Source organism: Paroedura picta, chromosome 2 (assembly GCF_049243985.1).
Source record: "Paroedura picta isolate Pp20150507F chromosome 2, Ppicta_v3.0, whole genome shotgun sequence".
Classification (NCBI taxonomy): Eukaryota; Metazoa; Chordata; class Lepidosauria; order Squamata; family Gekkonidae; genus Paroedura; species Paroedura picta.
In genome coordinates, this window is record NC_135370.1 from 55,702,695 (window position 1) to 55,726,647 (window position 23,953).

The 23,953-nt window shown below is 43.7% G+C and overlaps 1 protein-coding gene across 4 annotated transcripts; it reads left to right on the top strand.

The window, feature by feature from the left end:
- The first annotated feature begins 14,543 nt into the window (after window positions 1–14,543).
- On the top strand, window positions 14,544–21,937 carry LOC143829386 (transcription factor 15-like). 4 transcript variants are annotated; one of them, XR_013228140.1, is made up of 3 exons: window positions 14,544–15,131; window positions 16,025–16,127; window positions 17,663–21,937. XR_013228140.1 is itself a non-coding variant. In XM_077320182.1 (2 exons), the coding sequence occupies exons 1-2, from the start codon at window positions 14,655–14,657 to the stop codon at window positions 16,055–16,057; spliced, it is 510 nt and encodes a 169-aa protein (XP_077176297.1). In that variant the 5' UTR covers window positions 14,544–14,654; the 3' UTR covers window positions 16,058–16,384. The 4 variants fall into 4 exon arrangements, 1 of the variants encoding a protein (XP_077176297.1); XR_013228142.1 differs by having other exon boundaries at window positions 18,967–21,937; XR_013228141.1 differs by having other exon boundaries at window positions 19,591–21,937.
- Window positions 21,938–23,953: the final 2,016 nt, after the last annotated feature.

Sequence of the window (23,953 nt, forward strand, 5' to 3'; positions counted from 1 at the left end):
ATGGCCTGTGCCAGGCTGGGAGGGCCTGAAGGGGTGATATCATTAGGGCAGTGCATCCTTCCCCCAAAGGGGCACCACGTACAAGCAGGTGTTGTGCAAACTCATATGCACAAAGGGACCATCTGGATTCCGGTGCAGCCGTCCCATGGGTATCACATTTGCTTGTCAGCCCTGATGCTCCTGCACAGCAGGAGATGCACAAACAGGCGGCAGCAAGGGCAGAGGCAAGGCAGACCCCAGAGTAGTCAAGCAAAAAGGGCATCAACAGGCAGAAGCAGGGAGGCTCCTGGTGAGGAGGGCCTTCCTGAGGAAGAACAGGTTACATATTGGAAAGGCTTTTCACAAGCCACGGCGCAAGTGACTGTTGCCTTGACATCAAGACTGTTGCCTTGACATTCAGGCTATGTCTGAAACTATCAGCAGCTCCAGTGAGGAGGAGATGCCTTGTCGTGATGAATGGTCATGGGAAGGGAGCCATCCAAGACATGGCATAAGAAAAGGTAGACAAGGAAGTGTCAAAAACACCCTTGCTCACATTGCTCCGTATTGTCTTCCGGTAAGTCCTTGTCCAGTAATGATGGGGAGGACATGTGACATGATGGGTGGTATTGATTGAAGGGTGCCTTTACACCAGGTCTCCTTCCATGACTGCACAACCAGTGGCTGGAGGTGAGGCTTCTCTTGGAGGAAGAGGAAGTCACTGGTGGCATCATGCCTCCTTCCCTCCCTGGGACTTATTCTGAAGCAGATGCACTGCTGGATATTCACTTGCACTGGAAGATTAGAGAACGTGTATTGGAAGGGTTCTTCATTGACATGTTTACATTTGCATGTTCTGATGAAGTGACACAGGGGCACAAAAAACCAAACAGAAAAAGGAGGCTCCCACATGCAAATGTACATTTCAAAAGTGGCTGAGGGGTTGCGTGGAATATATGTCACTAATTGCGGCTGCCTATCCCGAGAGAGGGTGGCACCTCAGCAGATATTTTTCTCCTTTTAATGTTTCCAATTGTGCCCTTTTATCTCATATAATAAAATCCACTGTATTCCATTCCACACACTATTTCCTCTTTCCCTCCCTCAGCAACCTCTATATCCTCCGTCCTTTACCTGACTCATTTTCTCCTTCTCATTTATCAGCATAATTTTTATTTGCCTCTTCCCTTCAGCTATATATGTTTATTTACATTTATACCCCAATTTTTCCACAGTGAGGACCAAAGCAGCTTACATTTTTCTTCAACAGCAAGATGGGGATTCAAACCTGGAACTCCCAGACCCTGCTCTGAAGATCTAACTACTATACCACACTGACTTTCATAGGGCAACTGCTACAAGCAGCCATGCCTAGTTGAATCATGCAATCTGGGTGATATCAAGTCATCCTATGCTGCCAGGCCTATGCTTGCTAACCTCCAGGTAAAATCTGGAGATCTCCCAGAATTCCAGACAGCTGATATCTGTGCCTCTGAAGAAAATGCATGCTTGGTAGAATAGACTCTGCAGCATTATATTCAGCTGAGGCCTCCCCCCTCCTCAAACTCTGCCCTCCTCAGACTACACCACAAAGTCTTCAGGAATTTCCCAATCTGGAGATGGCAACCCTAGCTAAGTGTAGCCCTCATCAGCCTTCCCTCAAAGACCAAACTAGATCTGGAAAGGGCCTTACTCCCTCTCCCTGCCTTTTACTGACAGAACCCAGCCTGGTATACTGTGGTTGCCTAGCAACAGCCACTGAGGGAATTTGTTGGTTAGAGCTCCAGGTGTTCTTTTTATCATTTTTGGATTTTGTTAAAGCCCCCAGTGTTGTTGTTTTTCAATTTCACATTTTCCTGCAAAACTGGGGGTCTTTTCAGGTTTGTAGAAAGATCTGTCTTGCCCATTCGCAGCCCCACTCACTGAGTATAGGTATCTATAGACTGGCCAACTTCACTATTAGGATATAAGATAGGTATTTTTAACTTGGCCCCTTCAGGGGAAACGTTTATATGTTTAAGCAAAATAATTGTTCTGAGTTGCCTAGTTGGCAGTTCATCAATCCTAGTACCTCCCAGGCAGGTAACAGCTCAATCTGGCAGGGACACAATGAAATACCAAATGGTTTCAAGGACAGGAAGATAACTAGACAGACCTGCCTGAGAGGCAGGTCATCAACAAGAGGGTGCCGTCCAGACAGATGACTGCCCAGAAAATGTTATAATCCTTTGTACATAACCTTTCAGACAGACAGCATATTCAGGTCTGACTGCAAGGCAGGTCAGCATGTAGATATGCTTAGGAGGAAAAAGAATATGCAAGATGACCTTTCTGTTACTTCAAAGTGTTATCAAGTTGAGTCACCAATGTCATTTTAATGGTTTCTCAAGGAAGGTATTTCTGGCTAGAAATCATGAGCACCTTCACTATGGTTGCTGCATGTGTTAGATGGCTATGTATTTCCATTACCAAGTAAAAAAATTAAATTCTACTTTGTACAAATTCCTTAAAGAACTATTTTAATAGGGGCAATGGAATGGCTTTATAGTAACTTTTGTCTTATTATGACAGCAAATCCTCCACATAATTCTGCTATTCATGTAGCATGAAAACAACACCCCAAAATGGCAGAAAGCAGGAGTAAAGAAAATAAGGCCTGTGCAGAATATTTCCCTCTGACTCATGTTCCATCCTGGAGAGTCTCTAATATCAGTTTCAGAATTTGCATGAGCACAGTTTGGCATAGAATCATAAGAGTTGGAAGGGATCTCCAGGGTCATCTAGTCCAACCCCCTGCAGAATGCAGGAACTCACAACTACATGCCCACCGCCAGCGACTCCAATTTCATGTCCAAGTGATCCCTCCACCAAAAATCTCCAGAATCCAGCCTGGCCTGGAGGAAATTCACCAACCATCCCACAGTGTTGATTAACAATTCCCTGGGAATGCAAGGAATGGCCACAAGAGACAGAAACTGGTATATCCCTTCCTGCCCACACATTCACAATCTGCCTTAGTTCATAAAATCAGTATTTCTGTCAGATGACTATCTAGCCTCTGCTTAAAACTTTCAAAGAAGGAGAACTTACCACCTCCCGAGGAAGCCTGTTCCACAGAGGAACTGCTCTGTCAGGAACTTCTTCCTAATGTTTAGCTGAAAATTATTTTGAATTAATTTCAACCCATTGGTTCTGGTCCACCCCTTTAGGACAAAAGAAAACAACATCTTCTATATGACAGCTCTTCAAGTATTTGAAGACAATTATCATATCACCTCTCAGTTGTGTTCTCTCTATGCTAAACAGACCAAGCTCCCCAACCTTAACTCATTCAACTTGGTAACCAAATCCTTCACCATCTTTGTAGCACTCATCTGGACACACTCCAGTTTCTCTACATCTTTCTTCAGTTGTGATGCCCAAAACTGAACACAGTACTCCAAATTAGGTCTTACCAGAGCAAAGTGGTAACATCGCCTTGTGTGATCTCGAAGCTATACTTCTTTTAATACACAAAATCCCATTTGCCTTTTTAGCCATTGAGTCACACCACTGATTCATGTTCAGTGTATGGTCTACTAAGACCCCCAGATCCTTTACACACATACTACTTCCTAGACAAGTCTCACCATGCATTTGATTTTTCCTACCTAAATGAAGAACTTTGCATTTATCACTATTAAAATTTATTTTATTCACTTTAGCCCAGTTTTCTAGCCTGTCAGGATCATCCTGTATTCTGATTCTGACTTCTGGTGTGTTTGCTACCCCTTCCAGTTTAGTGTCATCTGCAAATTTAATAAGCTTCGATTCTATACTGAAGTATAGTCCTTCTATTCTTGCATCCAAATCATTTATAAATATGTTGAACAACACATTGAACTAGGCATTGAATGTACATCTTACTCTCCCATTGGACTTACTTTAAAGCCTTCTCACCAGAGATTTGCCTCTTGGATTCATTTTTCTCCTTGAGGCTGCTGCTGCTGCCTCCCCTACCCCCCCCCCCTTCAGGAAAAGAAAGAGAAACAATCAACCTCCTGCTGCACTTGGCTCCTCCTCCGGCTCGCTCTGGCTGTAGACTCTTGGGAGTCAAAAGACCAAAAAATAAAACACTCTCCAACCTTCTGCTCCTTTAATATTGGCTGGCTGAAGCTTTACCTGACACCCCCCTTTCACTCATTCAGGAAAAGAAAACTAAACAAGCAACTTTCCAACCACCACTCCCCTCTTCCCTCTGAGCTTCCCCAATCAAGTGCAGAGCACTTTCTGTTTCAATTCAGGTGAAAAGAAGGAGGAAGACCCAGGTTCAAATCAATCTGAATTCAGCAGGATCAACAAAGGAAAAAACAAAGTCAATGCAGAAGCAACCCAAGTCTTCAAGACTCTTCGCAAAAACATTTTTCCCCACCCTCATGAGGTGCAAACCATCTCCTGATAGAAGAGCCTCATCACAATAGCATGATCCATAGTCTGAATACCCAAATGTTTCCCGCTGACAGCAATGACATAGCCAGTCATTTATCTGCATTATTTTTTTTCCTTTCCTAAGTCTCGGCCATTTACTGGAAGAACCAATGAAAACACAACTTGCACTCCCAAGTCCTTTGCTTTCCACCCCAAGCCGGCATAGTCTCATTTCATATGCTGCACACTGCACCAGGCAGAATCATTTGTTCCCACATGAATGAGCAAGGAAGGAATATCTGTCCTTGGGCTTTACAAGTCTTTCCACCCTTTCTGTGGCCACGTAGAAAAGCATACCTCTCGAGACAACAAGTCTGGTCAGCACACTTTGGCTTCTACTCCTCTCAATAGGGAATCCCCAATTACCAGCGTGTATTTCCTAGTCCTAATACATTGGGGAGCAGAACAGTTAGTCCTCTCATCCACAAGGGACTGTGAAACATCTTCTGAGCCTTGGAGGAGTTGGGGGAATAGCCCTTGTTTCTGTGGTCCAAAGTCACATAGTTTTCAATGTGTGTGTTTTTGGCATGCCTTTCAGGTTAATGATGTGTATCAGCATATATGCACACTGATTAAGTCACCATGCAAAAACAGAATTCTCATGTAATTGCTAAGTCAATCAATTTGCATATGTATTAGAGCATACCAGTTGCCTGATAGGGAAAAAGATAAATTCAAAATTAAGTGTATGACAATCTGTTCAAAGCCTGAAAGGTATAAATACACAAGTGGAAGCTTCCTCACACATTCGTCTAAAAAAGGAATTGGATTAAGCAATTTGTAACCCCAAAATTGAGGGAGCAATTCATACAAGAGAGTGTTGTCTTTAACCTTAACTAGATGTTGTTCTCTAGAGCAGTCATAATCATGCTGAATCAATCATTTACAGTTGAGATGGCTGATTATTTTAAAATGAAGTCTTATCAGTGCCTTATGATGGAATTTTAATAAATATATTCATAAACCACATTAATTCACATTGGATTTATTTGTAAGTAAGCACAGTATAAGATACCAGTAGTTGCCAGTATAGCTCTTGCTCATTTCTATGAATGAACATGTCATTTATGCTCATACCATTTATTTCACTATTTTCCTCATGAATTCTCCCTCCAGGGTAATCACCATTTCTTAGCAATATACACAAAGTTTCCCAGAAACCTCATTAATCAAATGTAATCACATACCCCCAAGATTACTGACACACTGTTTTTGTTTTTTCTTTTGTATCGTCAAATGAACCAAAGGTAGAGCAACTTAATTTGGTTACGTTTCATTTCAATACATTTTAACCATCATACTGAAGTATAGTCCCATTAAAAAGGATAGACATGCAGGGCAGAGGTTGGCATGAGGAAACTGAATACAAATCAGCATGTGTATGGAGAAGAGAAAAAAGGATGTACACATAAAAGACCATAAGGGATTGAATCCTGTGATCCCTCAGTGGAAAGCACTGATGATCATGGATCTTTCCTGTATTCCTTCCCCTTCCAAGCCAGCAGTCCTTCCCTGGGGAAGTTATTCCAGAGTTGCAAGAACAACATGGTATAGTGGTTAGAGCAGCCTTTCTCAACTTTTTTACCATTGAGAAACCCCTGAAACATTCTTCAAGCTTCAAGAAACCCCAGAAGTGGCATGATCCTGCAGGATATTGTTGGAAAACATAGCTGTGTACATGTTCACCCAGGGCTCTTCTCCTTCCCACCCCCTTCAGGCCCATCATTGGCCATTTTAGAAGAGGGGGCAGGTCAACATGATCATATATGGTCATATCATCTCATAAATATTTAACAAATTAAACAAATCAATTAACCTCCACCCATTTGGGGGACGCTCCCAGGGCCATCAAGAAACCCCAGGGTTTCACAAAACCCTGGTTGAGAAAGCTTGAGTTAAAGTATCAAACTTGGATCTGGGAGTCCAGGTTCCAGTGTCCTCTCTACCATGGAGGTTTGCTGGAAGTCACACACTGTTGCGAGTATAAAATGGAAGAGTAGAGGATGATTTTGGGTCTGCATTGAAGAGGAAGCTGGGATATAAATGAAATACATAAATAATAGCTACGAGGGTTGGGAAGCTACAGTGGAAAAGGGGAAGAGAAGAAAATTACCCTGTCTCTTCCATCAGTGCAGCTTCGCATTAGAACAGGGAGGAGAGGGTGATTTTATTCCCTTTATCTTCTCCACTGCAGCCTTCTGACCCACTTAGCTATTAGACCACATAGGGCCAACAGCCCACAGGTCAGAAAGGAGGGGAGGGGAACAGGGGGACAATCATGAACTTTGAATTTGCAGATTGCAGGATCCAACCCATCATACACAGACTGATAGCCACACATCCCTAGAGAGATGAACACAGATTCAACAGGCCACACATATATCCAAGAGTTGGCAAATGTACATATATCTACATCAGATATAAAGTAAGAAAAAAACATTCAGAGAAGTAGGAATGTTAACACACACTCTCTCACACTGAATGTAAGACCACATAATGAAAATGAAAGACTACATAATGAAGAGGACAACCTGGCTGGAATTGCAAAGACCACCATGTCCAGACTTGACACTGCTCAAGACAAGCTGCTATAGTCAACCCAGGCTGGGTTGATCTTATGGTTGCTAGCCTATGCCTTGTATTGGAAAGGAGGTTCAGGGACAGGGACATGAAGGAGTGACCTTTGTTGGAATATGCAAGATCTGCATATGGAGAATGTCCTGCTGAGGGCATTGGAGGATATGTGTATTTAGCATAGTTAAACCAGGAACTTCCTGACAGAATCAGAGAATCATAGAGTTGGAAGGGGCCATACAAGCCATCTAGTTGAACCCCCTGCTTAATGCAGGATCAGCCTAAAGCATCCAGGATAAGTATCTGTCAGCCACTGTTTGAAGAATGCCAGTGAGGGGGAGTTCGCCACCTCCTTTGGTGGTCAATTCCACTGCTGAACTACTCTAACTGAAAAAAAATTCCTGATATTTAGCTGATATCATTCTAAACAAAATTTAAACCCATTACTGCGGGTCCTATCCTCTAACGCCAACAGGAACCACTCTATGTCCTACTGTGTGACAACCTTTCAAATACTTAAAGACAGCAATCATATCCCCTCTCAATTTCCTCTTCTCCAAGCAGAACATTCACAAGTCCCTCAGCCTTTCCTCATAGGGCTTGGTCCCCAGGATGATTCTCGTTGGTCTCCTCTGAACCCTCTCAATTATGTCCATGTCCTTTTTGGAGCGAGGCCTTCAGAACAGCACCCTATTTTCATATAATCTCCTGTAGCATACTCATGACCCCCGCCATTAGTCTGAATGAAGACCAACAGACTGAGACTGTTTCCGCAGCTGCATAAAATGCCAGCATGGCCTCCCTAGTGTTCTGCAGAATAACAAACCTTTCACGCAAAAATCACACTCTTAAGGAGCAGATCTAAATGTTTTCCTTATTTTCCTTGCCATGTAGCCAGCCCCCAAGAAGGCCACAGTGCAGGTCTGCATCCTAGCACCCCTTGTTTCCCTGGGTGCAACTGGCTTTGTCTCCAGTATATCTATAAATGACTATTCTTTGTGTGCCATATAAAACAATTTCTATATAAAAACAATTCTGCAGTGGAAAAATCTCTGCTCTATATGTTTTTGGAATTGATATCCTGGGACTACATTGAATTCCGTCCATTTTATTTCCAGAAATGCATACAAAACAATCTATACTTGTATGGACTTTTTACCTTCTCCCAACCATACTGTCTTGACTTATTAAAACTTAATAAATTACACTGATTCATTATTCCCTGCTTTTCCATAAAATGTTGACAGCATTACTAACTTAGAAGTCCCTTCAAGGTCATAGTCCAGGTTTTATCACCGGAGTCCTGAGCGGTACTCAAACTAATAGCACAGGACGGAACAACCCTTCTAGATGACCTCCCCAACATGATTGTCACCATTGCCTAAACATGAATCCATTTTACCCCCATATCACTGTTAATGAGAGATGCTCCTCTTTTATCTCAATTGGCCAACTGCTTTACTATTGTTGGCTGGGAATTATTCTGTCCCCTAATAAGTGCTGCTAATGCCTACCTATGACTTCTTATTACCACATAATAGCCTTCTTCCCCTTCTGTCTAGGCACAGATGCCTAATGAACACTACAGAGTTCTGAAGAGAGAATATGTGTGTGTTTGTGGGGGAGATGCTGAACTCAGTGCATTGTTTATCTCCAGATAAAAGGATCTCAGACAGTGGACATTTCAAATGATCTTTCCCTGTCTAAAAACTTGGAGATCAGTTGATACCATTAGGATATAATGTTGCTAACCTGTGGAAATAATGCAGAGGGTCCCAAGATGCCAGCAATTCCAATGTTTAGGGGTGGGGGGACTGATATCTATATCCCACTTTTCACTACCCGAAGAATCCCCTAAGTGGCTTACAAACGCTTCTCCTTTCCACTAGAAAAGGGACCAGCAATGTCTGGAGGAAGGGGGGGGGAAGAAAGTACCATTGTGCAGCCCATCTAAAGGACCAATGCCAAGGAATGTGCCATTTAGGAGCCAGGCTGCTTGTTCTCAGGAGTGAGGGCAGAGGGCAGAGAGACAAAGGTTCACCTACCCTGCTGTGCCCATGAACCCCTCCCCCCCATGCAAGACAGGTTACTCTCCCATGCTCAGGTGCATGCCCCCAATTTCCAGCCCCCCATCTTTGCAAAGAGCACAGCTCAAGAAGAAATCCTTAACCCCCCATTATGGGTAGGTTTGGGAAGTTTTCTAGGCGTTTTGAGCCTTAAAAATGCTGACTTGAAAGCAGAGCACTCAGACTGCTACTGTCTTTGCCGCCATTTTGCCTCCTTTTATACAGAGCTAACTGCAATCATGGAACAAGTCAGACGAGACCAGAAGGACATATAATTACGCTAATTACCGCAAGGCTATATCATCTCTACATCTGTCCCTAGAAAGAGAACAACCCACACAAAGGGAAATCACAGTGAGCCATAAGTGTGGAGCAGCTGTTATACAAAGAAATGTGTTAACAAGCAAAGTGAAAAGTTTGTGATTCCCAACTATGCATACAAACAGTTTGCTGCAGTTCTAAAAATCTGAAGAAGTCTTCCTCAAACCACGTTCCATGAACCATATACAATTTACTGCCAGGTCAACATAGCTTCTGTCCTATGGACTACAGTAATTCAGCCCTGAAATTTTGACTTTTAAATGAGATATTCTGAAACTACCGTAGAAGGCCAAACAAGTAGTGGTGGTGATTCTGCATGCCATAAAATGTTAGCTCCACCTATCAATCTGGTCCTTATGTTGCTGCAGTCTGCGCAGGAGGATTTTCAAGTATCTGATCTGACACACTTCTAGCAAATGGAACACAAGAGATTTTCTGGTTACTATACAGTGCACATTTTCAGTGCTTCATTCAAGTCCTGGTCATGGATGGATGCAAAAGAGCCAAAAAAGCATGGCAGGAATGTAATCCAGTGTGTAATTATTATTGTGCTTCTCATATGATTGCACCTGTGGCGGTATGGATAGATCCCTTCCTCCCCTACTGCTGCCTTGAGTGGTCTCCTCAGAAGTACTCCAAAGGGCTGATATCTTTTAGATAGTTTACCTTGTTCTGCTTTTCTCCTTACACTGAAATAGACCTTTAATCCAGCTAAATGACTGGAACCATGACCCTGAGCCTTCCTTCTAATTGAGCTTCTCAGTGCATTACCTCTCTGTTATGCTGAATTGGAATCAGCCTGGGGAGGAACTCTCTTGAAGTCTTGTAAAGGCATGCTGAATTTTCAACCCTTGTAATTAGAACAAAGTCAGAAGCACACCATTTATCCTCCATTTGCTACGTTCCTAGCTTTCCCATTCACTCCAGATAATGTGGAACTGTAAAATCAGTAATTTTACTTACAATCTACTCCCCCCCATGCTTATATTCACATCAGTCAGAAAGGGGACTTTCTTAACAGTGAGAGAGGCTTTCTTGAAATACAAGCATACCCCACGTTTCACTACTGCCACCAAGCACTGAGAGCATGACCGTTATCCAGTTCAATTGAAAATGTCACTTGTTTTAAATTCTACAACATCATTCTGAAAGTATTACTATCACTGTGATTACATCTAGCATTATCAGAACACATAATGGTTGACGGAAATTCACAATTACAAGTTTGGTAGACACAGACTACAAGTTCTTTGAAAGTACAACTCTATTATTGAATCCAAACACCAACCAAAATACTGAACAACAACTAGGGGAGAAACATGGACTTATATACAATTCAGTGGCCTGCCAAGATCTCTGATTGGCCCTTAACTCTGTTGGAGTTAAAGGTTATGTTTGGGCCATAGAGTCCAGGATTTAGAGTCTGTGATTGGTTCTTTCACAAGCCTTCATTTGCATGGTGGTTTGCATTAGCACCATTTTGTCCACGTATATAACAATGGACTGCAGGGAATGGTAGAGGACAGGAAGGCCTGGAGGATCATTGTCCATGGGGTTGCGATGAGTAGGACACAACTTCGCAACTAACAACAACAACAACAATATAACAACCACCAAAGAGAACAGGTCCTTGCTCCTAAAATGCTTACAGTTTTTTGAGCAGCAGTGTGGCTAGGGAAAGGGATGGCTAGGAAATTTTCCACCAAGAGTCAGCCAATGCAACAGCAGTGGGGCTTCCACATGTCAATTTTCCTCAGTTTTCCTGCTTCAGACACCTGGCAGAAGCCATTCACGTCCTCACCTAGATCTTTGGAGTGTTTTTTTTTCTAAATAGAAGTGGAATACTGTTAGTTTAATAATCCAGGTTCTCTGAATTCCTAACTTTCATCTTTTAAAAAGTACATTTTAGCCCCTTTTGTTGCAGAGATATAATTTCCCTTTTAAATATCAGCAAGGAAAGAGGATAGAGACCTATATTTTTATGACAGCTGGGAAATCAAAGAACCTGATACACACACTGTCATAACATTATATTGATATCATATATATCATATAATGCTCTCCCATTGCCACTTTTTAATTTTTAAATAAAAGCAGATAGAGAAAATTGCCACAATGGGGAAAATAGCTGCTTTATGTGCATCAGACCTGAGGCAAATAACCTGCATGGAAATGGCCAAGGGTAGAAAGGAAGGACTGTAAGCCAATGGAGTTGAGCACACTTAGGTAGGGTTAGAGTTGGGCATGATGCTATAGAAAGAAAAGGAAATTCTATAAATCTGAATCCAGGTCAGCCTAGCATCACATCATCAGGCTGAATACTACCAGTAGGTGAAAGAAGGAGGAAGAGCCTGTTTTGACCACAAAACTCTATGCTAGGGATTGTGCAGCCTGTAGTGGAAAGGAGAACTGGGAGAAATCCTGTTAGGTCCAAAACACTGCACGGTCAATTTCATGAATGGAAATGTAATAAAGAGAGGATGAGATAAGATGAGGGAGAGATTGACTGAGTAGCATCCTAGATGGCTCATTGGTTTTGAAGACTATCTTTATTGTACCTCAGACACCTACCTTTTTGCTGTGGAAACATCTCTAGCCATGGCCTGGGGGAAAATTCCAATGGAAGTCAATTGAAGTGATATGTTCCCTTCTGCATCCACCCATACCTGAGCAGCAGAGCAAGGAGGACAGGGAGACTGCTTCAGGTCTTGTAGAGGGGGCCCACCTGGTCCAAAGATGCTGGCTTGCCTCAGCATGTGGGGGAAGAGGCGAGGAGGAGGAAGGAGGAAGCACCATCTGCCTGCCTGTCAGGCCAATCAGAGGGGCCAAGATCTGAAAATGACAGCAGCCCCAAGAACCCTCTCAGCAGTGGTTGTGGAAGGTTGGGGGCTTGAATGCCACTGGCGGCAGCAGTGACCACCATCCTGTCACCACCGCCTCCTCAATTCTCCTCATTCAGCCTATGTGGGTCTGGCCTTGGGACTGAGGCAGGTGGATTGATGAAGGTGGTGGTAATGGCAGAAAAGTGGTGGGAATAATGGTCACTGCTGCTGCTGCTGCTATTGCCCAAATGAATAGCAGCAGTGGCATGCAAACACCCAACTCTCAACCACCATTGCTGAGAAAGTGCTAGGTGCAGCCCTCCATCTGTCACTGCCACTCTCAATCCATGGCCCCTCATCATGGCAGGTAGGTGGTGTTTCTTCCTTCCTTCTTCCTCCTCCTCACCTCTTCCCTTCCCTATATGCTGAGGTGGGCTGGCATCTTCAGGGCGGTACTCTATGAAGGTACTTTATGTTGCTGCCCTCAGACCAATGCCTGGAGGAGTAAGCTGACTTGAATCCCAAACTTCTTCATTGGATAACTGTGTATTCCCTCCCAGGGGAAGGGGGGAAATCGTGTTTTCTGAGGATTCTTAACCCTTGGGACCTGGGGATTTGCTGGAATTGCAAGTCATTTCCGGGCAACAGAGATCAGTCCCTCTGAAGAAAGGAGCTACTTGCTTGTAAGAATCAACTCTTCTTCTGTGGGATGGTAGGTGAATTTCTTCCAGGCCAGCCTGTATTCTGGAGATATTTGGTGGAGTGATCACTTGGGCATGAAATTGGGGTCACTGTGGGTGGGCAGATAATTGTGAGTTCCTGCATTCTGCAGGGGGTTGGACTAGATGACCGTCGGGGATCCCTTCCAACTCTGTGATTCTATGGTTCTTTATAGAGATACCTATCCCTGCCTGCAGCCACCAGTTATTATGAGCAGCTAACTGTGCAACATGAAAGCTGTCCTGGGGCCACAGAGTTCACAAGAACAGTTTTTTGTTTATTATCCTTATGGTTGTCATTATATCTCTTATTAAACTGTGGCTCTGTATTAGTAATACACAGTAAAAGGCCAATATGTGAGTTATGCTGCCAGTGACATTTCGTCAACAGCCTTTGAAATGAAGGCCGGATGTGCAGTGTGCATCTGAGACTGCTTCACACATGAGGCCATTTTATAATGAACTCAACCATTTAGTTCACGCTTGCTCTGACTTGCAGCAGCTCTCCAAAGGGATTCGTGTCTACTCAGAAGTAAGTTACAGTTTAGTCCATGGGGTTTGCTCCCAGTAGAATTGCAGCCAAGGTTCCAAACACATAACGCCTTTAAACTGGACAATGCCTGGGATTGAATCTGGAACCTTCGATGTGCTGCTGCTGAGCTACACTCCGTGTAACAGAGATCTGCAGCTGGAACTATTCTGGTCAAAACCTGGACCAAAGAGGCTGTATTTCTATTGTGCACAAATAAGGGGGGGGGGATAAGGACTGTAAGAGGGAGAGATGGGAGAGTAGCAGGTTGATGATGATGTCTGAAGCCATTTTAGAACTGCAGACATTAATTTAATGGTGCCACATGGAATACAACAACCTTATATCAAGGGTCTGTGACCCCTTAGAGTTGCATGACAACTGGAGAAGGGTGTAATTAACAGGATTGATTAACTCCTGTGGCTAGTTATACTTCTGATAGTTTAAAAACTAGTATGTTTTTAAACAGACTAAAGAACTCACTACAAATGCAACTTCTTCTTCTTCTTATTTTGGCTTTCCTCTAAAATGTTCTGTGTACCATAATAAACACCTGGGAGTGAGAGAAAAGGATATATGTGCAGGTTGCTTCTAATATTGCTGTTCTAGGTCTATAGGCTTATGAAAACTCTAACTCTGTTTAGGATTGTGCTGTATGTCTCGGAAGGAAGGAAGGAAGGAAGGAAGGAAGGCACGCACGCACGCACGCACGCACGCTTTAAAATATAAAACTGTCAACACCCTTTTTTATTCTGTAAGTAAAGATGTGAGAGCAGTTCCTTTATAGGACTACTGAAAAGCAAAGGAAAATTTTTGTCCTGCCTAAGCTCTTGGCTCAAATACTTACTAAAACAGAGAGCAAAAGATAGGGAAAGAGTTTCATTTCCTCACTGCACATGTTCATTGTGGCTGGCCAGAGAGCTCGCACATTTTTACATGACAAGGGGGAAACAGGTGCAGAGCTGGGCAGTAGCCGTGCAGCTACTTTGAGGTGGCAGCTCCACCTCCTTTGCCTTATTTACAGAGCAACCATATGCTAGATCTAAAAGGAGCAACCATTCAAAAAATGATCCTGCTGCTGGAGGGGAGTTGGGACAGCAGCGGCCGATGCTACCCGGAGCAATGTGGCAGCTGCTGAGCATAAAAGTGATGGGGCGGAGGGGCACCAGGGCTCACCATGAAGTCCAGCGGGGGTGCTGCATCAGACCCGGAGGAGCTGGAGAGTGGCAGCAGTGGCAGCAGTGACAGCAGCTCCGGGAACTCTGTGCCGTCCACCGGGGCCCAAGGCAAGCACAAGCGGAAGAGCCCTCTTCTGTGTGGCCTGAGCAAGCAGAGGCAAGCTGCCAATGCCCGGGAGAGGGACCGGACCCACAGCGTCAATACAGCCTTCAATGCCCTCCGCACACTCATCCCCACTGAGCCTGCCGATCGCAAGCTGTCCAAGATAGAGACCTTGCGCCTGGCTTCAAGCTACATCTCCCACCTTGCCAACATGCTGCTCTTACAGCAACAGCAACAACATGAGGGCTTGGGAGCAGAACCAGTGCCAGTGAGGCAGCCCTGTTTGCAATACCAGCCTGCCCTGCAGGGCGGCAGCAACGCGGCTGTGCCAAGACCAATCTGCACTTTCTGTCTGAGCAACCAGAGGAAACAGGTAAGATGAACCCCCTGCCTCGGTGAAGACCTGGACAGAACAGGACTACCCTGAGCATGACTTGGAGCAATTTCTCGTCAAGGAAATCTTCCCTCCCATCCAATCTTAGGTTTTCAACCTTGTAACTATATTGCAAACTCAGAGTCTAGATTAGCTTGTCTTGAGAATGCAAAAAAAAAAAAAAACCGGAAGCATCTAGAGAGAGAAGCAGAGCAGCCTTTAGCATTAGTGTGCCTAATACTAAGCAGTGCACATAAAAGGAAGACAGTCTTCTCAAATAGTCTTAAAGAGCATCCAGATTTTTAAACATGAGTGCAGTTTTTTGAAGCAGGTTGCTTATTATACAGGCTCACTTGCTTCATGTGAAATCTGCTCATATCATTAGATATACAAAAACGGTGTTTTGCTTTGTTTTGTAGCTAGAAAAAAATACCTTTCTCCCTGACTTTTAGGATTCACATCATTGTCATCTGCCAAGAGTAATGTACTGTTTTCATTTCCAGGGCCTTGTGCACCTCTCCTTCATTCTGTTCCATATGTAGTTGCTTCCTCCAATGAAAAGGGGAAGGTATTCAGATTTTTATTTGAGTTTCATTGGAGCTGGTCTATCTCATGGCTTAGAGTGAAAAGAAACGGGGAACGCTTTGTGTTGGGAAGCCGAAACTGTAAATATCAGATACATAACCCTCTCTGCTTTGGGGTTGTAAGAAGTTTCAAGTAAAACTTTGCCAACACCATAATCTCTGGGTGAAATGTTTATTTGGTTCAGCAGGCAGATCTTGTATGAAATTCGGGTGAAATGGCCATCCGCAGCTAAAGTGGAAATAAAAGATGAATTTCCGTTTTACGTGTGCCCTGCTGTTTTCTAATGGGTATCTTTATCCTTTTTGCAGCACAGAGAAAGGGAGAAACACTTATCACTTTAACAGTTTTATGGACACTGATTCAGATGGGAAGCTTGCAAAGAGTGCTGGACTCCTTATTGAACAGTTGTAGGTAATGTATCTGCACTCACGGACTAATGTTTACATTCAAACTGTGCAATTGCAAAACAAGAAAAAGGGAAAGAAACCCCTGATTTGCACTTTGTTGTCCATCGCAAGGGGTTTATACAAGGGGCTTTTTGCAGATGAAACTGAACACGGTGCAGAGAGTTGCACCTGGTGTGGCAGCTATTTTTGTGCGAGAAATGCTAAACCTAAGCAGCCAAGCCCTGATACTGATGCCTCCTAAACCTATGTCACATGATGAAACCTGAGCTTTCAAACACCCAGTGTCTCCTTTTAATGGAGCGTCTCATAATGCACCAGACCCAGAGCCCACTCCTGGGTTGTGCATTGTCATGCTTCTGTCTTTTCCAGCCAAATCCTCATTTGCCCCTGCTTGCATGCTTAAAGGCCAGCACCGGGTCTATTGAAGGTCTATTGAGGATGTCTGCAAAATCTGAAGACCTGTAGATGTCACAACCCATTTAGTTATGTAGTGAAGAATGTATTCTCTATGCACCTTTCCTGGTACAAAAAAATGCTCATCCCAATGCATGCCTACTCAATCAGTTCTAGGCAGCCAGTATGCTGGAAAGGATAGGGATTTCCTTTTTTCGTCACTCCTTTTTCAGACTCTCCAAATTTAACCCAAGCCCATTTGTGTTGTTTGAGAAACTTTTTCATCAGTTAATTTCATATGATCAGAAATACTTCCTGGAGCTGCCCAGCATGGAATTCATCTTCATGTATTAAAATAGCCACGTGACAAATAAAAGAATGGTAGACAATTGTGACCAATTATTGTACACAATGTCACTCTTATCTTCATCTACCAGATGAAACTAGGTCTACCTCCTGCATTTGTCATGGGTATCGGCACCTCCAGGGCTTATTTCTCATGCAAACACATTGCCTCCCCTACACCGTCACGCTTCTATTAGTTATTTAGAGATAAAATTAATATGTTGCTTCTCCAGAGACCCGCCAAGGCACTTCGCAAAGCGAAACACAAATTGTAAAATCAGCAACAACAAAAACTAAACAAACCATTAAAAAACAAGACAGGAGCATAAAAAATATCACAAGACTATATTACCAGCCTAAATTATATTCATAAAACAGTCCTCAAATTAGATATTGACCATAAAAACAGTAAAAAAAAAAAGATGGAACCTGCAAGAAAAGAAATGCTGCCACCTACCTAAAGAACAGTAATTATTAGGCATCAGGTTAGCCTCAAGGTAAAGAGCATTCACGATTGTTTATTTACTTACTTCGTTTATCTTGTATCTTTCTCCCCATTGGGAGCCTGAGATGTCTTTCATAATTCCCCTGACCTCCATTTTATCCTCCCAACAACCCTAAGTATGTGTGACTGGCCAAAGGTCACCCGGTGAACATACATGGCAGACTGCAGATTCGAACTTGGTTCTCCCGGATCCTAGTCCAACACTCTAATATTATATGATGCTGGCTCTCAAAAAAGGTTAGATGACACTGTTAGAAAAACCCTTTCTTTGGTTGCCATTTCTCTCCCATTTTAAGGCAGGGACTTGGAAAGAGGATCATAACTTGTGGGCTGGACAAAAGGTGGTTCTTCAAGCAGTTCAATATGCTTCTTTGCTTCATAAGCCAGCACTGACCCTGATGACCTGAAATGTGATTGTTTCACCTATTTCAATAAGGAATAAATGTTCAAGACTCAGTGTGTACCTTCTGTCTCGAAATATGTGAACATGGCTACAAACACTGACAGCGCAGAAACATGCTGTGGGGAAGCCATCATGCTATATGAACCCACTTACAGTGAAAGGAGTGAAGCACTCCAGTGACAGCTCCAGAACAAACCCATCTTTGGCCATGGGAATGAATGCACACACCCGAAGACACCCACTACAGCTCTCCTGTCAATCCAGATCAGCCAAATGGCTCTTGAGTGCGATGCATCCAAATTGAGAGGAGGTCCCAGGCTTAGGCTAGAAACTTGAGATGTGCTGTGTAGTGACTCAGCTCAGCTCTTGAAACAGCATGGGATCTTTCTAAATTTGCTCATTTTTGTCACAGTATGGCGCAGGGACATTTTCCCAAGGGTCCTCCAAATGTATCTGCCCTGCTTACTCCAAAGTTGTTTCTGTATGTTGTTGTGCCATCGTATCGCTGCTAGTCAAGGGGCATGCAGTCTTGGTTTTGAAGAATGCTGAGAAAACATTAAAAGGTATGTCGTATTTCCAACTATGAGTGGAGCAACTGAAATTTAAAAAGAAAAGTTTAGTTTACAGTAGAAGAGGTCTAAAACTTTCAGATGAGGTTTTCTTGGAGGATACGCATATATACAATGCTAACTCATGTATCATATCTGCAAGAAATTGGTAAAATCAATCAGAAGCAAAGGGGTGAAAGGGTAACAAGATTATCTCTCTCCCAGTTACGGTTTCTCAGCATTCCTTAACTTCAAACTATTTTTCTGCATATATGTGTGTTAATACACATTATAGGGATGTTCTGTGGCAGGTTTCAAATGGTAATTAGATGATTCATTCTTCTGGCTACCAATATCCTTGTAATACCACTGTCTTTTATTTAAAGGTATACTATTGGGAGATGTCGCTTTAACACAGATGTTGCAATACCCTGAATACAGTTACATCCTTCTAAGACTTCAGTAAATTTAGAAGGGTGCCATTCTGTTCAGGATTACACTTTCAATAATTTTTCCTTCTTCCCTGAAGCCACTTCTGCTCCTATCCTCAAGCATACCAATTTCCATAACTGTTTCTGACAGTATGTGGGAATATAGTTACCAGATTTGCAGTTAATCATGTCATGGTGTCTGTGTTTACATAAAACAGGATTCTATACAAAGCACATTCCACTTCAGCCTGAGAGTATGAGGGTTGGTGCTGCTTTGTGATTCTGCTTGTGATGAACAGGTCAGGCCATGACCCATCAACTATAATTAGAGGCACAAAAAGAACATTGACTGGCATGAGGACGGTGAGCCTGTGAAACAGCCCCGCACCCTTGATTCCCACAACTGCACCTTAAACCCATACCATTTTCCATTATGCTGCTGTTCTTTATTAAATGTTTCATACCCATTTTATAATTCCTCTGTAATTGCCTTGAATGACATTTTTAAAGTCTTGGGGATTCTGAGCCTTTGCAAACTCAGGACATGAACGATGCCTTTGTAAATATTGGTTGGAATCAGCAATACCATGACTGCATGGAATCCAACACTCCCTAACAGACCACTAAGCATGCTGGGACCTGCTGGAGGAGAGGAAATCAGCCAAATCACACTCCTTTCTTCTGCATCCAGAATTTCCCCTCTGCTGAAGGAAAATGAGTTTTTTATCCAATCAGTTGTTTTTTTCCATCACAGTGAGACAATAAAGTTGATGTGGAGGGTTATTTGCTTAGGTGTTGACTTTATGTCTTGTGTCTGCTTGCTCCTTCTTCACACGTGGCAGAGGTGGTCTTCTGCTGCTGTCTGTGCATCTCTGGCACTAGGCACTTTTCGGCTCATCCAAAGCCATTGGTCTTGCAACTACCAGAAGCACCCAGCCACAGAGGAATGTGCTCTGCAGTGGAAGGCTGTCTCTGCAATGGAAAAGGACACTGTAGAATCTGAAACAAGGATCCAAGTTGCAGTTTTTGAACTATAAAGATATAATATTCAGTTTTTGGTGGTGGAGAGCGTTACCAAGTTGCCACTGATTTATGGAGACCCAGCAAGAAGACCAACATAGAGGGCCAGCCTCCATGTAGCAACCCTGGACTTCTTTAGTGGTCTCCCATCCAATTACTGACCAGTGCTGATACTGGTTAGGGCCACCCAGGTCAGGGTGATTCAGTTTCTACTCTATTCTCCATCCTTATAGAAACAGATTGATGAAATCCAAATTGGGATTCCATATGCATGCTTATCCTGTTGACAAACTTCTGATGTCATGGAAATCAGCAACAAATGAGTCCTTTTCTATTACCCATGATAATCCCAACACCATAGGACTTATCAACCTAATTCACAGACAGCTGTGCCGATGCTTCCATCCACAAGTGCAAGTACAGGCTGTCAAGTCTTAAGCATTCTTTGACTCAAAAGCCTCTTCATAGGATGCATAGAGGGAAGAAAATGCACCCACTGCACCCGGTATCCAGTTCAACCTGCCTTCCTTATTGAACAATGTGTATATTGATGATATGCATGTAGGTTCATTTCAAAATTGATGCTGAATGTACATATGGACTGGATCCAAATCTACTTCCTGTAAGCCTTCAATCTGTGTAGCATGCTGTATGACACTGGTTCAAAATTTGTAATGGTCCGAACATCCACATGTCTTCTGCTGGAGCTCTTGCAACTTGGCATTGGCAGAACACAAAAGGTCAGTTAGCACAGTCTGTTAACTGGAGCATCATGCACACTCATGTAAGACTCAGAATCTTTCTGAAATTTGTAGAAAGTGCTTAAAAAAACTGTTTTGGTGATAACCAAGAAAACATGCACTAAAACTCGGTAGCACTTACCTGTAACCATGGTTCATCAAGTGGCCTTCTGTGTAGGCACACATGTGGGATGGCATAGAAGCCACAAAGATGAACAGTTCTCGCACATTACAAGGGTTTCTTTGTACAAGCTCTGCTTGTATATTCTGTGTCTGCCTTCATATTTTGAAATTCGCATTTTAATTATGTCACATACTATTCTCTACAAGATGAGCCTCTTGTGGCGCAGAGTGGTAAGGCAGCCGTCTGAAAGCTTTGCCCATGAGGCTGGGACTCAGCCTTCCATCCTTCCGAGGTCGGTAAAATGAGTACCCAGCTTGCTGGGGGATAAACGGTAATGACTGGGGAAGGCACTGGCAAACCACCCCGTATTGAGTCTGCCATGAAAACGCTAGAGGGCGTCACCCCAAGGGTCAGACATGACTCGGTGCTTGCACAGGGGATACCTTTACCTTTACCTTTATTCTCTACAAATACCTTCTTAATGGTGTATCAACATCATGACATAATATAAGATTAATATGTATAGAGAAAAAAGATTCCATGGCATTTAGAGAGCCAGTTTGGTGTAGTGGTTAGGAGTGCGGACTTCTAATCTGGCATGCCGGGTTCGATTCTGCACTCCCCCACATGCAACCAGCTGGGTGACCTTGGGCTCGCCACGGCACTGATAAAACTGTTCTGACCGGGCAGTGATATCAGGGCTCTCTCAGCCTCACCCACCCCACAGGGTGTCTGTTGTGGGGAGAGGAATGGGAAGGCGACTGTAAGCCGCTTTGAGCCTCCTTCGGGTAGGGAAAAGCGGCATATAAGAACCAACTCTTCTTCTTCTTCTTCTTCTTTATCTGCTTCAAGTCAGCTCTCTGTTGTGGAAATGAGGCATAGATGGAGCTCCCCACGGTTAGAGGTAGGCTTGTGCACCAGGGGCCTGATCCAGACCAATTTGGCTTCAGCACCCACTAAAGTCACCCTCACACATATTATTTATTATTTGATTTTTAGCCCACGGATCCCACAAGCGGCTCATGGTGAGTAACAAAGAACCCCTCTAACCCCCCCATGAAATCAACGCATAAAACTCTAGCATGTCTGGCAGCTAAAACCCACCCTCCACTCCCCCTACAGAAAATAGGATTAAATGTGGAGGGGCCTGATACGCTGAGGAGGGGGCCCTGATCTTACCCGCCCTGGCCTCAACCAAAGACCTGGTGGAAGAGCTCTGTTTTACAGGCCCTGTGGAACAGTAATAGCTTGATTTTGTTTGAGACTTGATCCTAAGAACTACTGTATATGCTCAGGCAATGATCTGATCCAGAAACTGGAACCTGGGCTGCTAGTCTTACATTTCCTCGTTGCTAGGCTGCCTCCTTGAGATCTCACGTTCTCTGTTCCTTTCAGAGGAGGGGAGGACCTGAGTGACTGGTTGGCTGAGGCCTGACCTTTCAAGATATAGGGCTGGCACATTGCTGACACCATCCAGTATGGACTCTTCAGAGGCTGGACCAATCAATGAGAGCCAGTTTGGTGTAGTGGTTAGGAGTGCAGACTTCTAATCTGGCAAGCTGGGTTCGATTCTGCACTTCCCCACATGCAGCCAGCTGGGTGACCTTGGGCTTGCCATGGCACTGATAAAACTGTTTTGACCAAGCAGTGATATCAGGGCTCTCTCAGCCTCACCCACCTCACAGAGGGTCTGTTGTGGTGAGAGGAAAGGGAAGGCAACTGTAAGCCACTTTGAGCCTCCTTTGGGTAAAGGAAAGCGCCATATAAGAACCAACTCTTCTTCTTCTTCTTCTTCTTCTTCTTCAATGGAGGTCTCAGGAGCAGGAGCTCTGGATCTGGAGAATGTTGGGTGTCCCATGAATCTCCTGACCCCCCCCCCACCTCCCTGGGTGGTCCCCAGCACATTCTGTTCATCCTCAGATGAAGAGTCTATTCCTGTGCCCAAGTTTGGCTCAGGAGATCCAAAGATCTGAACCTAGACTCTTCTTTGAGACCAGGACTGCTGCAAAAGGCAGAGTCCTCAACTATCTGTACGGTCATTGCCAGACCTTCATCTGAATGCATGCAGGTCAGAGAAGGAGACACCAAGAGAGATTCTGCTCCTCCTTCACGTATACCATTAGCCCACAGACTCTGAACCTATAAATCTGGCTTCTTTGTACAGCTGAAATTTCTGTAAAGCACAGAAGGACAGATTAGATTGGAGTGCTTCTGATCCTAATTTTATTAGGCCACTCTGCACTGTTAACAAGAAAATAGACTTACTCTTTGACTGGTTTTACTTCTCTTAAAAAGGGAGCTTTAAAATATATTCTGTATTTCAAATGGCTCATAATGTCTAACTGTGTAAACTTGTGGTTTCTATGACAATAATATTTGATTACTTCTTTTCAAACTGGAAAGCAGAAAAACCATGAGTCAAATTTGTTTATAAATAATAATGTGTCCTGAAATAAAGTGTATTTTTCTATCACAGATTAACATTGAACTCATTGTAAGGTTATGCTTTTTCTGTATATTGGGGGGGGGGGGTGTTGAAAATGTTTCAGTTAGATGCACAGTAACAGGCTACTTTTGCTTATGCCACCAGCCTGGTAGAGGATTGGTGAAGTTCACTTTGATATCACAGTCAGAGTAGTTCAGCAGTGGAATAGGCTGCCTAAGGAGGTGGTGAGCTCCCCCTCACTGGCAGTCTTCAAGCAAAGGTTGGATACACAGTTTTCTTGGATGCTTTAGGATGGTTAGGGCTGATCCTGCGTTGAGCAGGGGGTTGGACTAGATGGCCTGTATGGCCCTTCCAACTCTATGATTCTATGATTCTATGATTCTATATCAACACCCACTGGGAGGATATAACTTTGGCTCACATTTATAATCATCCACCACAGACAAACTATCAGCACTGGTACTGCAGAAACCACAGCTGTGCAGGATATCAAAGCCAGGCTGGGGCCCGAGCAACCATGCCAGAATGAAGATCAGGCAGTTGGGTTGTCCTCTTTGGATCTGGAAATTCCTGGAGAACTGGGGGTGGTTCATGGGGAGGGTGGAATCTAGGGAAGGAAGGGACCTCAGCAGGGGTGTAATGCTACAGATTCCACCCTCTTTCTCCAGGAGAATTTATACCTGTAGTATGAAGACCAGATGCAATTCCAGGGGATCTCCTGACCCAACCCGGAGCCTATCATGCTTGAATTGGATACTGGGAGCTGAAGTGCAGCATGCAGTGCGTTCTGCTCTGTTGCACATCCCAAACCACTTCCCAAAACAACTACAGCTGAACTGGCTGGATTCTAGTCCAGTAGCACCTTAGAGACCAAC

Coding starts and splice junctions, on each gene's coding strand:
- LOC143829386 (XM_077320182.1), top strand. CDS start 14,655: ATGAAGTCCAGCGGGGGTGCTGCATCAGACCCGGAGGAGCTGGAGAGT. Junction 15,132..16,024: donor TGAGCAACCAGAGGAAACAG/GTAAGATGAACC, acceptor TCCTTTTTGCAG/CACAGAGAAAGGGAGAAACA.